Source organism: Rhinopithecus roxellana, chromosome 8, assembly GCF_007565055.1.
Source record: "Rhinopithecus roxellana isolate Shanxi Qingling chromosome 8, ASM756505v1, whole genome shotgun sequence".
NCBI lineage: Eukaryota > Metazoa > Chordata > Mammalia > Primates > Cercopithecidae > Rhinopithecus > Rhinopithecus roxellana.
In genome coordinates this window covers 52675992-52692407 of record NC_044556.1, presented here as the reverse complement: position 1 = coordinate 52692407, position 16416 = coordinate 52675992, and the positions used below count along the sequence as shown (strand labels likewise).

The 16416-nt window shown below is 37.2% G+C and overlaps 1 protein-coding gene across 1 annotated transcript in view; it reads right to left on the bottom strand.

Annotated features, from left to right (window-relative positions):
• The window catches only part of SPAG17 (sperm associated antigen 17), a 258327-nt gene that overhangs the window by 29958 nt on the left and 211953 nt on the right, over positions 1-16416 (bottom strand). The window contains exons 33-43 of the mRNA XM_030935882.1: positions 15957-16102; positions 15729-15859; positions 13801-13925; positions 11857-12039; positions 10812-10925; positions 10255-10300; positions 7502-7601; positions 7231-7278; positions 4065-4164; positions 3194-3296; positions 971-1102 (exon numbers count right to left, since the gene is read on the bottom strand). Of these exons, the coding sequence (XP_030791742.1) occupies positions 971-1102; positions 3194-3296; positions 4065-4164; positions 7231-7278; positions 7502-7601; positions 10255-10300; positions 10812-10925; positions 11857-12039; positions 13801-13925; positions 15729-15859; positions 15957-16102 (1228 nt within the window). The remainder of the gene's footprint in view (positions 1-970; positions 1103-3193; positions 3297-4064; positions 4165-7230; positions 7279-7501; positions 7602-10254; positions 10301-10811; positions 10926-11856; positions 12040-13800; positions 13926-15728; positions 15860-15956; positions 16103-16416) is intronic.

Below are 16416 nucleotides of genomic sequence, written 5' to 3'. Positions count from 1 at the left end.
TCTCAGCTCATTGGAACCTCTGCCTCCCAGATTCAAGCAATTCTCTGCCTCATCCTCCCCAGTAGCTAGCATTACAGGCACGTGCCACCATGCCCAGCTAATTTTTGTATTTTTAGTAGATACAGGGTTTCACCACATTGGCCAGTGGTCTTGCACTCCCGACCTCAAGTGATCTGCCTGCCTCGGCCTCCCAAAGTGCTGGGATTACAGGCATGAGCCACAGTGCCTGGCCAGGTAAATCTTTTAATTCACCCTTAAATGTGGCAAAATACTTGCTCTATAAGAGATAACTGAAACCCATCCGTAGATTCCCATCGCACATTCAGCATGGAACATGCCCACAGGAACCAAGTGGTGGCAAAATTATCTACACAATGCAAATTACTCTCTCTATCTCTCTTTTGTGACCAACTATATTTAGTTGAATTATCTTAGCGAAATCGGCATAATGTGACTCCATTGTAACTAGATATTATCCTGTATTATTCTGTATTTCAATTTCTGCTAGTCCAGTAAGATTATGTGCTATGTAAGATAGAGACTACATCTTATGTTTTTCTTCTAGCACCTGCAGGACCAAGAAAGTACTGAGACAACAGGTAAATCTAAGTACCAAATTTTTGACTACTCGAGAGAAGCTGTCAGGTGTTGTCTGATCTTCAATAAATCATACAAGTTCTTAGATAATTAAAAGGGAAAAATTAGTAAAAATGAAATAAAATAACATCAAAAAAGTATTACTTTATGTTTCTTTCCTTCAATCTGGAACTTTCAGTCATTCTCAAAAATGTTATTTAAGATACTTTGATGTACTAAGAAGCTTTGCAAAGCTGCGTAGCCCCAGGATCTGTGACCCTCTCAAATTTTTTCTGAAACTCTCAACCACGCTTCCTAGTGCCATCTCCCATATGCCAAAAAGGCATAATGTTCAGTTTCAAGAAACAATAAGATAAAAAAATGACTGCCATACCTTCAGAAGATTTTGTTAAATTTTCAGTTTGGTTCTGAGCAGTGAAATCCTTCTTAGCCGCAGAAATCTCTGGTTTTGGAAGGCTAGCCACACTTGAGGACTTCTGTTCTGAAACCTTACGTGGCTCAAAATCTAGAAAACCCGAAATGAACCTTACAAAGTGATATTTTGTACAATGATATAATGACTACTAATGTTTGTATGAACAAACATTGAACAAGGTGTTTTACAATGAACAAGGTACCTTTTCTCCCACTCTCTTTAGAAAGACTAAATATAAGAAAGCCATTAAGAGGCAGGGATTCTTATAATATGATATAATGTTTGCCATTAACAAACAGGAAGGTATATGCAAAGTTCACACTCCCTAGGAGCTAGCTGATTCTTTATGGGTATTATGACCAAATAGTAGTTGTCACCTTGTTGTTTTATGTAGAAGAGGCCAAGTAATTTGATTCTACTTTTACCTGGCAATGGCAACTGAGATGTGATTTTTTTTTAAAGTTTCCAAACTTAAATTCATTCATTACTGTGAAAACGTAGCTCTTTGTTAAATGTATCTCTTTAAGAAATAGGTACAATAGGAAACAAATTTTAAAGAAATCTATCTAGGATTGAGGAGGCAAATACATTTCAATCTGTGTCTGTGCCAACCCCGGTTGAATAGTCCTGGCTGCTTCAAGCACTGTGCGGAAAAGACTTCCGCAGTCTCACTCCATTTCAAGAGGAGAATAAGCAGTGCTTGGTTCATGTTGACTGCCCAGGCTGCAGGAGGTCTGAGAGGCAGCATAAGAGCCACCAATTTCTGATTCCTGATTTCTCACCATCACATTTATGCATCATTGTTTCAGCTTAATCTTTGGTTTACCAACTCTGTCGTAAATAGACGTTTCTATTGGCTGTGTTCATTATAGACAGCTGAACTTCAAGTATCGTATTGTACAGTAGAAAATTCCTCTATCTGGGTATTTTAACTACTCAGTTTACCAGAGAGAAACACTAAATTTTATTTCATCCCTAAATTCTTCAGCATGCAGCTCCTGAAAATGAAGACATTCTCCTACATATTCACAGCACCATCATCACACCCCAGAAATTAGCAGTAATTTAACAATGTCCTCTCTTACACAGTCTCCTAATCAAACTTGTGCAGTTTCTCCAAAATATCTTTTACAGCTGTTTTTTCCTCAATCAAGGATCTAATCAAAGCTTAGGTTTCACATTAGTTTTTATATCACTTTCATCTGTTTCAGTTTAGAACAATCATCCTATCTTTTTTGTTTTAATGACATTGATTTTTGAAGAGGCTAGGCTGATAGTCTTATAGAATGTCTACATTTTAGTAGATATTTGTCTCTGTTTCCTCTTGATTAGATTCTGGTTAAGCATTTTTGGCAAGAATTCTCTATAGGATTGTATTAGTCGGTTTTCACACTGCTTATAAAGACATATCCAAGACTGGGTATGTCTATAGGAAAAGGTTTAATGGACTCACAGTTCCACATAGCTGGGGAGGCCTCACAATCACGGTGGAAGGCAAGGAGGAGCAAGTCATGTCTTACATAAATGGCAGCAGGAAAATAGACAGCGAGCTTGTGCAGGGGAACTCCCCCTTATAAACCCATCAGATCTCATGAGACTTATTCACTATCACGAGAACAACACCGGAAAGACCTGCCCCCATGATTCAATTACCTCCCACCAGGTACCTCCCACAATACTCGGGAATTCAAGATGAGGTTTGGGTGGGGACAAAGCCAGACCATATCAAGAATCTATGCACTTTGTGTTGCATTACATGAGAACTTACTCACTGCTAGGTTGTCTCATTGTTGGTAGGAGTTTGATGACTTAGTTAAGGTAGAAAATGCTCAATGTCTCCATTGTAAAGATACATTTTCCTCCTTATAATTTGTAAGTAATATGTGGGTTGATATTTTGAGACCTTATGAATGTCTTGTTCCCCAATGAACTTTCATTACTCCCCTGCTTTTTAAATTAGTCGGGTCTCCTAAATGCATTTAGGCCAAGTTTAAGCATACAGGATGAAAACAAAATGTTATTTACATCTTAGTTTTCTCATATAACTCAGCCAGATCTGTAATATGCACGTCACTGTAGGCTATGTCATCAGCTATCACTGGTTATGTCCTAAGAGGCCGCTGTTAGGTATTATTCAGTTATGGACATTTAATCAGAGTATGTGCTATGCTAACATATTACCTAGATTAAGATCAGATGTATCTTGAACAGCCATTTCATTTGCATCTTCGTTTTTCTTTGTAAAAGGAGGCAGTTTTTTGGAAAGACTGTCCAGATGATTAAACTGAAAGGAAAAAAAGACTTATTTTATACTTATACATGGCTGAAATTCAACTGTTACAAATATGTTAAATTGATAAGCAATAATGAAAACATATTTTTAATGCCCTGAAAATAAAGTTTACAAACTAAAATTCTATAGGAGACTGATTAACCCAATTCTAGCTTTGTTAACTAGTCATAATTTCCCATAATTTCTTCTGAAATTTTCATAGAAATGCAGGGTGTTCTGAACACATGAAAATATTCGCTTTGCTTCAGGGTTTTAATGAACTTTTGGTCAGTGAGGGGAAGGTCAGGGTTGTGGTCCTACAGTTAGGCTGAAATAGAACAGGAGAAGAGCGTTCTCCCTCCCTGAGCTTCCAAGAACTCACAATCTCTTAGTGCTATCTTAGCAGCTGATGGGTGAGGACATTTTAACTGAATAAAAACTTCAAAATGGGTTATCAGAGGAGGGTCAATGATAGGAAAGATTCTGCCTAAAAAGGCTTAACATAGATGGGAGAGAGTAATTAATAGAGAGACTGAAAGGCAGGATCAGGGAGTGAGAGTAATACATTGCAGAGAACTTCTACTTAGGTGCAAGACCTGAAATTAGTCTTCCCTATCACATGCTTGTGAGAATATGGATTTGAAGGGTACAGGTTAGTCAGTCAGGTCGATGCAGGAAAGAATTAAACAGCATCAGGAAAGATAGATTACATAATAACATATGCAATATATCAACTTCTACAAAACTTTTATTAGATTATTGTTCATTATAGTCAATTACCTGAGACTGATATAACTGGTTCAATTCAGACTTAAAAAAGGGTGGTATTATGCGGTTCTTAATATCCATTAGATAATTTTGTGTTGTCTCAATTTCCTTCCTGGTTGATGTTTCCATAATGATGCAAAAGAAGACATAGAACATTTTAAAGTTATTTGTTTGTGCTTTAGCTCTAAATCCCACAACAATGAATGCAATCACTGACAATAAAACTGATAAGAATTAATTTGTTAGATACTTTTTGTCAACTTGTTTTGGTTCATTCTCTCTTCTTTTAGAATCAGTCACATTTCTTACTTCAAAAATCAGACTCTCATGTAAGATAGGAAATAATGATACCGGGTGTTAGTTTGATTTTGTAGTTGGTCTCAAAAGGCTAAAAACCACACAGCCCTGTAATGGTTAAACTTCTTGAGGTTTTTCAATTCTCTGAGGTTTAAATGACAGCTAGAGTCTACTGGTTTTCATAATTTCAGTAGCAGTAGTAACAAAAAAACTTAAACCAAAAACAAAATCTTGAGGCATGATTTGTGACTAATGTGGTCAGTGGTTATAGAGTTAAATGAAAGCAATCGTGATAGTCCTGTTTTCCAATACCAGAACCCCTATGTTGGGGAGACATTATGTAGGGAAAGCCAATGAGATGTAAACGGAAGTCATTGGGTAAGTCCAGGAGCTTTTAGAGAGGGCTGACTCAGCTGGGAGACTTTTCCTTGTCCCTGCCTCATGTCTTTCCCAACTTCCTGAAATATGAATGTAATGCCTGGGGCTGCAGCAATCCTTTTGCAACTATGAAGTAAGCTTGAGAATGAAAATGATGTACTAAGAATGATGGAACAGATAAAAAGAAGGAATCTGAATTCCTGATGATGTTGTGGTGCTTCCTACCATGAACTGCCCATCTCTGACTTCTTTCACATTAGGAAAATAAGCCCCTTTTTAATATGAGCACTGATTTGGAGGTTGTCTGTTAAATGTAGCTGAACTAAATCCTCCCTGAAATAGTTTTCATTTTTAAGTGCTTATTGCACTTAAAAAACTTAAGTTTTGCAAAATATTTTACATTTAATCTTACAATAACCCTGTGAGTTACTACTTTTGTCCTCATTTTATGAGTTGAAAAACCAAAGCATAGAGAAGTTAAGTAACCTATTCCAAATCACATTACCAATAAAGGGTGGAATCTAAATTAAAACCCAGGTTGCTTGCCTCCAAACCCATGATCTTGACAACTGCACGTGCTAGTCAGCTGTCAGTCCCCCAGTGTGAGAGCTAAAAGAGACCTGCTATGCGTCTGCTATGGACTGCTATTTGGCAGTCCAATTAGCCTCCATTTATTGATGAGCAAACTGAACTCCTGAAGTAAAAGTTACTGAAGTGAAACAAGCAGCCAGTATCAGACATTCTGTAAGTAATCAAATTGTAACTGATTGGATCTGTGACCAGTGCTCTTATACTAGTTGACCTGTCTGGAAATACCAGACAGGCATGATCAAAATACAACCTTACTTCAACTTTCACTTCCCGTTAAAAGTTTCTTATCTCTACTGAGTCACTGGATTCACTCACCGATCTATGGCAGTCTGGTTGCTGCCCACCACTCTCTTAAACTTATTCTCACAAAAGAAACTAATCAACCTTGTAACTGATAAACCCAAATTTCTTTTTTGGTTCCCATTTCTGACTCTTCTACATCATCTGACATTTGCTGACCAGCTTCTATTTCCTTGAAACTTGCTCTTTCCTCGACCCAGGTCATTTTCCACATTGCCAACACTTGTCTTTCTGTGACACTCATCTAATTATAAGCTTCACTCTTCTTCTTCAAAAAACTGTCACTGGCTTGCCATTATATACCTATAAGTTAAAACCTGGAATTGTTAATGTTTCAAAATTTAAACAATTTGTATAGGTAATACAAGCATATGTACACAGTTTAATGAACACTCAAGAGTACATAATAATGAAGTCTCTATCTCATCCTGTCCCCCATCTCTTAATCTCCTTCCTCTCAGGCAATCATGGTCTCTTGGAGAAGCTTTTAGGGATATTCTGATAATAATGGGCTTCAGGGCACACTACCTTAAAATATGGCAGCTTGACACACTGAATATTTTCAGCTGAAGGAATGTGAGACAATGGCAGAAGCAGGAAGGTTACTCTCACCTTCCCTCTGCCCTTTCTCCCTGAAGCAGGACATAAAATCTAGAAAGGATTTTCTGACCTTCCCCTGAAGCAGCTCATAAGACCCTCTTATGAGAGATACCCTTGCAATACCTGCAGGAAAGGAGCATCCTTATCTCTGAAGACACAGATGCACAGAGAGGAATATGAGCAACAGACCTTGCCTCAGTCCCCCAGCTTATTACCATTAGATTGTGCTTTTTTGCCCTATCATATTTCTCCATGAGTGTCCATTCTTCATCAAACCTAGCATAAAGACACTCAGGTATAGCCATTTATTTGAGTCTTCATTTCCTTATGAAGACTGTCATGTCATGCAAAACTTAAGCTATCCTCCCTGCAGACAGTATATCCCTTCTAGTTTGACCTTGAATAGGGGAGGTGACCCATGAGGCTTAAAGTCTTATCTCAGCACTCCCCTAACACATTTCACAAGACAACCCTGACATGTTTATGAAGAAACATATTAATCCTGAAGTCATCCTGAAGAGGAGCCATGCAAATGTGTACAATAGATAGTATCATATGTACTGCTACATGCTCAACAAATATATCCGGCTTCTTTTCTCTATGACAAAAGAGCTGGAGTTGAAATCCCCACCTAGGACTAAAAGGAAACCAAACCATATAATGCTTAGAGCACATTCCTCCTGTGAATTATAAGAACCTTGAAAGTTTATGATTGTGTTCTGCATTAAGTTCCAGAATATTTATTGGTATATTAGAATCGCCAAAAGCACAGAGAAGGCCTGGACAGCTTTCTTGCTTAGGAGAGGAAGAGGATCTATCCAATGGTCAAATGGGTTTCCTCAAGAGACAGTGGTGTCGTCACATAAACCTGAATGACCACTTGGTAGACATGTTGCAGAAGAGAGTCAAAGAACATCTGGGTGCCTGGTAGGACATTTTGGCCTATCCCATTCTCAGAGTCTATTACTCTGGGCTCTTTCAGGTGCTTATGTGCATTTTGGGGTAGAATTACCTCGTTTTGTCTATCTTTTCTTTCCAGCGTTTTGAGGATGCTGTGTGCCTATGTGAAAGGAAAGGAAAGTATGGTGAAAAGGGGCAATGATTTCAGCTTAAAAACAAAACCAAAAACCCTCACCACTATATGATGAATTGTTAATAGTATGGGAAATGAAGGGCTGTGAATTCATTGATGTAGCCACCAAAAGTTATAGCACCTGCATATTCCATTTCCTCACTCACTGCATGCCTAATACTAATTAGAACACATTATTGGATTAACTTACCTCCATTTCTTTTCAAAGAAATCTTTCTTAAATGTGTCTGGTGGACATTCTGGAGGCGTAGCCAAAGATTGCTTGAATAAATCAGTTAGGTGAGCTGCAACTTTAAACACAGACGTATTTAACTTTTATCCCCACTTCTTTATAGGACAACACACAATCAGTACACAATTACTCATTTGAGATACCTGTTAAGAGACTATATTTAATCTATCAAGAGTTTACTAGGATTTGCATGACCAAGTTGTAAAACAACAGTAAACTAGACTACTTTTATGAAATATCCTACCAGAAAACATGGAACTTATAGTCAAAATGTAAAATGCAGTGATATCTCCTTTATCCCGTATTATTAGGGGAAGTGGTGTTCTGCTTAACTGAATTTCCTCATATCTGAGGCAGCAAACCTTAAAACAAATTAACCATGATATTGAAATTGTTTTTCTGAATATTTTCCTGCTTCCTGAATCTAAGAACATGAATATAAGACAATGGTTGTTCAACAATGTAGACAGCAATTCTCAGTTTATTCACAAAACATGATATCGGTGGGATGTCAACGGGAGATTAAAAAAAGGAAAATATTTTCATGTTTCATGGTTATATGAGCTTGGGAAACACTGATTTATACAAGGTTAAATAGGTTTCACTACTTTTCTGCATCTTTAATTAATTAATGTACATGTGACTCTAAGAAAATAAGACCATATGAAGCATTATACAAACTTATTTTAACATGAAACTCATTTTTGGTGGGGCCTTCTCATAGATGAGTGTTTTAGGAAATACTATGGGGGAATGTTGATTTAGGATCATTTAAATTAATATGTCACAGACAGCTATAAGTATGCAACGACTGTTTATTTCCTGGAACTGTTTGTTTAAAAAAATATGTTAGTTTTTACTTTTGGAAAACCTATGTGTTTTCCTTGTTGTGCCTGTTCACTTGTCCCAGAGGTTAAAAATTCAAAAGCTACAAGGTAGCGTTGCCAGATAAAGTATAGGGACCCTGGTTAAATTTGAATTTCAAATAAACAACTTTTTAGTATAAGTATATCTCAGGCTTCCGGGGACACACTGTGTCTTAGCCTGCTTTGTGTTGCTCTAAAATAATACCTGAAGCTGTGTAATTCATAAAGGAATTTGGCTCACAATTCTTCAGGCTGTACAAGAAGCATGGTGCTGGCATCTGCTTCTGGTGAGGGGGTTAGGCTACTTCCACTCATGGCAGTGGGGGAAGGGGAGCTGGTATGTATAGATATCACATCATGAAAAAGGAAGCAACAGAGAGAGGCGAGATTCCAGCCTCATTTTACCAACCAGTTCTCATGGCAACTAATAGAGTAGAAATTCACTCACCTCACCAAGAGGCAGAAGGTACCAAGCCATTCATGAGGGATCCACCCTAACGACCCAAATGCCTCCCATTAGGCCCCACCTCCCTCTAACATTTGGGATCAAATTTCTTTTCTTTTCTTTTTTTTGGAGACAGGGTCTTGTGCTGTTGCCCAGGCTGGAGTGCAGTGGCATGATCACTGCTCATTGCAATCACCACATACCAGGCGAAAGATATCCTCCCGCCTCAGCCTCCAGAGTAGTTGGGACCGCAGGCATGCACCACCACACCCGACTAATTTTTTTTTGTATTTTCTGTAGAGATGGGGTTTCACCATGTTGCCCAGACTGGTCTCCAACTCCTGGTCTCAAGAGATCCACCCACTTTGGCCTCCCGAAGTGCTAGGATTACAGGCAAGAGCCACCAGTCCCGGCCTGGGGATCAAATTTCAGCATGTGATTTAAAGGGGTCAAATATCCAAACTATAGTGTACTTATACTAAAAAAAATTATTATTTGTCGTTCATCTAAAATTTAACTAGGCCTTCTCTATTTTTATTCACTAAATTTGGCCACCTAACTACAGGAGTTGTCCAGGGTAAAAAGTGACCACAGACTATAGGGACAGGGAGACATAAGGGGTTATGATGGACTCCTGTTATGCTCGTTCTAAAGAAGCAGCTAACAATTATCTTCAGCCAAATTTACTATGTAATAATGTGAGATTTCAAGAGGAAAAAGTCTGGATAAACAACAACAACAACAACAACAAAAACAACTGTACAAGCCCACATTGTGGAGGATACTCAGAACCTATCTGTGGGATGAATGAAGCTCATGGCTGCCAGTTTATGATTTTTGCCATATGGCCAACAAAACAAAACCCCATCAAATTCTCTACTGCTTGCTTGCTGTGAGCTATGAAACCATCTAGCCACATTTGTTAGGGCTGTGTACATATACCCCCCAAATGAATACTCTTTGAATGAGATCTAAGAGTAAACTACTTGCACTACATACAGTGTAAAACAGTACAAGGCTTTGTTGATAACAGTGTAGTTGCTCAAAAGTTCTGTGTGTGGGAGGGCGGGCTGTTGGTTGGTTGACTGTTTCCTTCCTATATCTTCATTATAGCTGAGGCTAACATAAAAGTCAAATGTCAACATTTTTCACTTAATGGGTGAAAGTTAAAGATGAATGAGAGAAAATCATGGTTTTCTAGGATCTCAAAGCTCAGGCAGAACAATACATGCAGGATGATTTACAAAAATAAACCACCACAACATAACATGGCTAATATAAGAATGGAGATATGTACATGGTGTCTTGTTATCAGATAAGAGAATGACTGATAAGTGTATTTAAGATGATTCCTTTGAAATTTGTAAATACACTGCAGAAGACTACTAAATGCAACTCACCTTCAGTAACATGACTTTTTGTAGTTTCCTCCATTTTAGGGAAAGACTGAAATGAAGATAGAATTACTTAATGGTGATGATTATATTACTTACAAGACTTACTTTGTTTAGAAACATTCTCTCAAGTTGATCTTTTGTAAAAATTACTATAACATGATTAGTTTAAAAATACTGATATAAAATTAATTTTTGTAGGTCATTCCTTCCAATTAACTAATGTCTAAAAATGCAAACGATTTTAAGTTGTAAAAATTCCTATTTCTTCTTCTTTTCTATTTCATTCATCATTCAGTATTTCAATAAATATCAATTTCTTCTGAAGACAACAAAAAGTTTTATTTAAGGGCCTTCAGAATTATTTATGAAGGAAGAGTCTAAAATGTATTTGGAAAATGCAATATATAGAGAAATGGATTGCCACAAAAACTGAAAATTATGAGGAGAGAGCAAATACTTCATGGGAGTGGCAGAAGCAGTTATTTCTTACGATATTTTGTCTTGAAATATTTAATATTGAAACAATAGTAAGAAGACGGGTATACAAGGCATTTTCTCACCATAACCAGCTTGAGGAGATCAGCAGCATTGCCTCTCTCCTCCTCAGTTCTGGAATCTTTAACCATCATTTCCTGCAGCTCATCTTCTTTCTTCAGAATATGGTTTATGTAATCCTAAATCAGCAGAATAAAATAAATAGACAAAAACTAGGAATTAGGTAGAGAGAGATACAAAAATGGTCATCAACTTGAAATATTACAAAAAATGAAGAATACATAGGTTTACAATGCTCAAGAACTGTTTACTAGTCAAACAATATGAAAAGATTTTTTCTTAATATGTTAACAGGAAAAACCTGAAGAGTGCAAAAGCACAGCTTTAAGGGCCACAGGATAGAACTGCATGGGGGCCTCAGAGAGGCCCTGTTTCTAACTCTGCACTTAAGTGTCCTCATCAATAAAATGGACAGAGTTGGGTTAGATAACGTCTAGGATCCTTTCAGGTATAGTTTTTAAATTTTATCTGTAAATGGAATTTGCCTAGTTCATCTTTGCTTCCAAGAGAAATGTACTTTATTTTTTTCATAAGTATTTGATCCATTTCCATAACTAATAATACCCTGCTCTGTGCCAGGTGCTGGGCATATAACCATAAACAAAACACATACAATCCCTGTACTGAGGGAGTAAACAAACTTGAGATGTTATAGACATGATCATACAATTAACTATATATTTACAAATTTTAGACCACTTCCAAAGCCTTTTCCTCCATGGACAAATATATTACTATGTGGTTCTATCTATCCAGTGGTCACTATATCAGTTTTCTATATAGTGACAAAGATGGAGGGCTCTATGTAGTAATCACTTACAAAAAAATCTTACTTTTTCAATGTCTTTGGGCTTCTTAATAATTTCTACACTTTATGGGAACGATTAAATATTTTCTACTTCTCAACCTTCTACTCTGAAAGACTGACATCCTTGTGTTGCACTAGATAAATATTGGTAGAATTACATAATTTCAGGTTTCTTAGGAAACCAAGAGCAACGATTGCTCTGTTTCTGATTCTTTTGGGTCAGGTTACTTAGATTCCATTACCTTGAGGGAAACCTGCAGCCTCAGTTTCACCTCATTCTTTATGACCTCATGCTGAATGAACTGGCGCATCTGTAGCACACTGGGGCTCTTGAGTATGGCACCCGGGGCACTCACTAGCTGTTTGGACTCAATGCAAAGGCCTTTCCAAATCTGAGTGCCAAACGGAGGTCCTGGAGTTTTTTTCTGTTAACAAAACAAAGCAATAAAACCACCAAAGAAATCACAATGTTCTCACATTCAGATTTTTTAACTGTTCATTTATTATGTAGATATCATAATAACTTTTTAGGGACACAGTCGTGAAAAAAATCCTTAACCTCAAAAAGTTCTGCAAATATAAGGAAAATCAATAACAGAACTGGGCATGCTTTCCTCTTTATTTATGTTACCAAGATACTGGATATTTAAAAATCCTGTTGCATAGTGTCCTGGGTAGGATGTAGAAGAATGCTAAGCAATGTAATAGCAGCCTAGCTTATGAGAAATGGATGTGGCTATTTCTTAGTACCCACAAGTAGATGAAGACATTTGGCACTGAGCAGTCTTTCACTTTCAGGTTCTGTGTTCATTTTGACCTAGAAAGATTCTTTGCAAGAGAAGTAATTCCATAGATCTGGGCCGTCTTTGAGCTTACTCTAGATTAAGCATGCCTCCAGAGTCTGAGGATCTCTGGGGCAGAAAAAGCTACCTGAGAGTAAACTCACACTATATGTTATACTTGTGATTGATTTTCAGGAATGGTGTGCTTTGCTGTCCTCCTATGTCCTCAAGTGTGCTGGATGTGCTTCATTTCAAAAGGCCTGGCCAGTGACAGCCACTTAGGGTCTTTGCAGGCCTGTGCTACTCCTACCAGATGTAGAAGGTCAGAGCATAAGAGTTTCAGGGGATGAGAATAAACTTCCTTCAATAATCTTAGACGTGGCATACCCTTTGTCATCATGTAGTACTTACAATTTGGATATAGCCTTAGTGTGCCATTTGGTGTGACCTCCTCATTTTCAGAGGAGGAAATGGAGACCCAGTGTGACTTGTCCAAGATCCCACATTAATAAGGGGTAGAATTGGGATCAGAATTCAAGTCACCTTCATCTTACCATGTTGACTACAGTCACCAAATTTAACCACAGGGCTAGGAGGTCACTGTAATCTTAAATGTTCATCATCTGTGTTTGCTATTATAAGATTTAGTGTAGGACAGCAAAAATGATCACCATCAAAAACATTATCTCAATTACCAATCTCTGATCATACTATCAATAGCTTCACTGATTTAATTATTTAACACCTGACCATATGTTGGACATGTGACATAAATTGCTTATAAAATGAAATGGCAAATTATGCAAGATGCAGAACTTCATTGATTCTTACCCAAGATATTTTATTCTTAAAAAAATTTAGGTGGAGCTTCTCTTAACTGACATAATTACAATGTTTACTTTCTAACATTGCAATTGCAAATACGCATATAATCCTTCATATTATTCTTAGATGGTCAGTTTGGGCATTTTTAATATATGAAGAAAAAGAGGGAGAGTAAAAGACCCAAAATTGTGTATTAAAATGAACAAATAACAAATAATAGAAGGAAAGATTTCTGTATGATATAATATCAGTAATTCCATGACAGAGGTGTAACCTGGCTTACTCAGAAAGAATGTTTTCATATTATAGGAAGATGTTCAAGCCTACAATACAGGATAAAAGAAATAAAACTGAAATTAGCTAGCCAGGAGTATTCCTCTAAAATGTTGGAATACTCAGAGTATTCCTCTAACATCTACAAATGTTAGAATCTTCAAATATAAAACTCCTTGAGCACATTAACAATTTACATAAGAATGAAAATACATGAATATATGGGAGGAGACCTAAGACTCTAGTCCACTGCCCTTGGATGGATGTATACACTAATAAAATGACTTTTTAGAAGAAATTATATACCTCAACTGAGGGAAATGTTTCCCATGACCTTGACCGGAGATTAGGAGGGACAATTGTATCTTCCTTTTTTATTAACCATGGTGACGCTTCATGGAAAGGGCGAAGGACTGTGATGGTCAGGGTGCCTGGTTCAAAGAAAGTTGTCAGAAGACCATTACCCATTGAAAGTACTCAGAGCAAATGAAAATGCATTCACTAAATTCAACAAGTTCTTTTTGAATAGCCTTAGACACGAAAGATTAATGAGACACAATGACTATACTTAGAAACCTTATAATCAAATAAGAAGGATGAAGCTTTCAGTCACTGTGACACCTACAGACTGGATTTAGATCACCTGGAAGCATTCATTGACACCTCACTGTTCCTCACCAACCACATACAAGTTCTGTCAGTTCTCCCAATAAAGTTGAGTCCATCTTTTTCTCTCTCTGTGAACCCTGCTTGATGTGCCTTAAAAAGATCCTGCTCTAGACTACAGCAACAACTGACTTTGCCACCTATATATACTCTGTGAGTGAACCTTCCCTTGCAGTCAGGGTGACTGATTATGTTAGTTCATGAGGAAAACTCTTCGTTGCCTTCACATTGCTTGTGAGATAAAAGATGGTCCTTAACATTCTTTTGCCCCTACCTCAACTTGTACTGTTCTTCCCCTCTGTGCTTCAGCTACTTTGCCCTTTTCCCCAACCCATGTTTTCCAATGCTTTATGCTTTCTCCTTTATGTTTTCTTTTCCAAGAAAGCTCTCTCTCTTACCTTAATTAACCACTACCTACTCACTAGCTTTTGGCTCAGGTGTCTTCAGGGAAGCTTTCTGGACTATGTCAGTTTCTTCTGTTAGATTCTCTCAGACCTATGTTCTTTTCCTTCATAGGCCTTATCCCAACTTATAATCATACAGTTGTGTGACTTTATAATTAACAGCTATCTCTCCCAGTAACCTACAAGCTCCATTGAGACAGGGTCCATGCCTGTTTTAGTTCACCATTGTATTCCTAACACCCAGGCAGTGTTTAGTACATGGTGGTTTGCCAAGTAGAGGCTAACTAAATGACTAACAAACCAATGTGAGATAAATTCTTATTCTCCCACAGTTCCATACATGCACCACACTGACTGGGGGTTAGTCAGAGTCCCCCATGTTCCCTATTCACAAAGAGCAAGGTGTATTAATGTCATGCACATGTGCATTGATACACTAAAAGTTGTAAGGGCCCAGAAATGCAGGTATATTTATAAATGTACACAAAATGTATCCCAAAACACAAAGATGAAAACATACACACACACACACATAAACCTAGGCACAGCACATAGGTTTTCTATGCAGATAATATATAGGCTTATATCTGTATTTAGATACACATATTACATATATTGGATGGTTCTTACTTAATGCGATATGTATCTTTAACCTCTGGCAACACACCAATTTCTCTGAAGTTGAGGAAAACAACATAAGTAACCAATGAATATAGCTTATATAACTTATCAGGTATTTCAGGTTGGCATTATAACTCATATATCAATTTCAACAAAGCAACATCTTCAAAATGACAAAAAATGAATTTACAAGAGATATCTCACTGTTCTTTGTTTTTTCTTACCAAGATGAACTCATAAATCAGAACTTTGGTACATACCTGAACACAGATACAAATCTGCTGATAGGAGAAGAGGGATACATACTCAGCTTACGCAGATTGGTGCTCAGATACATCTTGGTATACACCTAAATTCAAGTAGCTATATAAATAAGTTGATATGACTTATTCATATCAACTTATTTCTGCTCTACTTTCCAAAGCAGAGCAGTAAAGTGAGCAAAGTGGAAAAAGTAAGACGACATGAAGACATACTGGATAGTAAGGAGAATGAGAATTGGCGAAGAGACACAGTGCATTCCACACAGTATGGGTCCTCTACCTGGCTGTTCCTGCACTGGCTCTTGGAGAACAACAGTATTTGATTCTTTATATGCCAAAGATAGATATTCTTCTATGTCACTGTCTCGAAGAAGTTCCATTCCTGATCCATCAGCATAAACAACAAAAAACCTATTTGAAGAAATAAAAATATAATCACTTTAAGTATTCAGTTAAAATGCTCCTTGAGCTTAGAATTAAAAGTAAAATTATAGTATTATTATTTTACCTGGGAACATGTTCACCATAGATTTGCTGATGATTCTTTTCAAGGTGCATAGAGGATAGACTATCATAGCCCTCAGGTTTTTCATTCAAATCATCTTCCAATTTTTTTTCAGGTAATATAGTTGATATGTTACCATCAGCCATGACCTAAGGCATAAAGTATGTAAGCAACTAAAAGAAAAGAAAGTCATAATGCTTATATTTCCGCTGATCCAATTTGAGAAAACAGATGATTTGGTGGGTTTATTCAGAAAATTGGAGATGTTTATTTGCAAGGTATTGTTTACTAAGTAGAGACTGCATTAATAAAAGTAAAAACCTAGCAGGATAACTCTACTTATAAACGACACCTAAAACAGGAACACAGACTGAAACATATTCAGAATGAATAGGATGGGGAGGATACTCAACACCTCATACTATGAAGATAGGTTCAAAGAATTGGGAATTTAAACATGCAG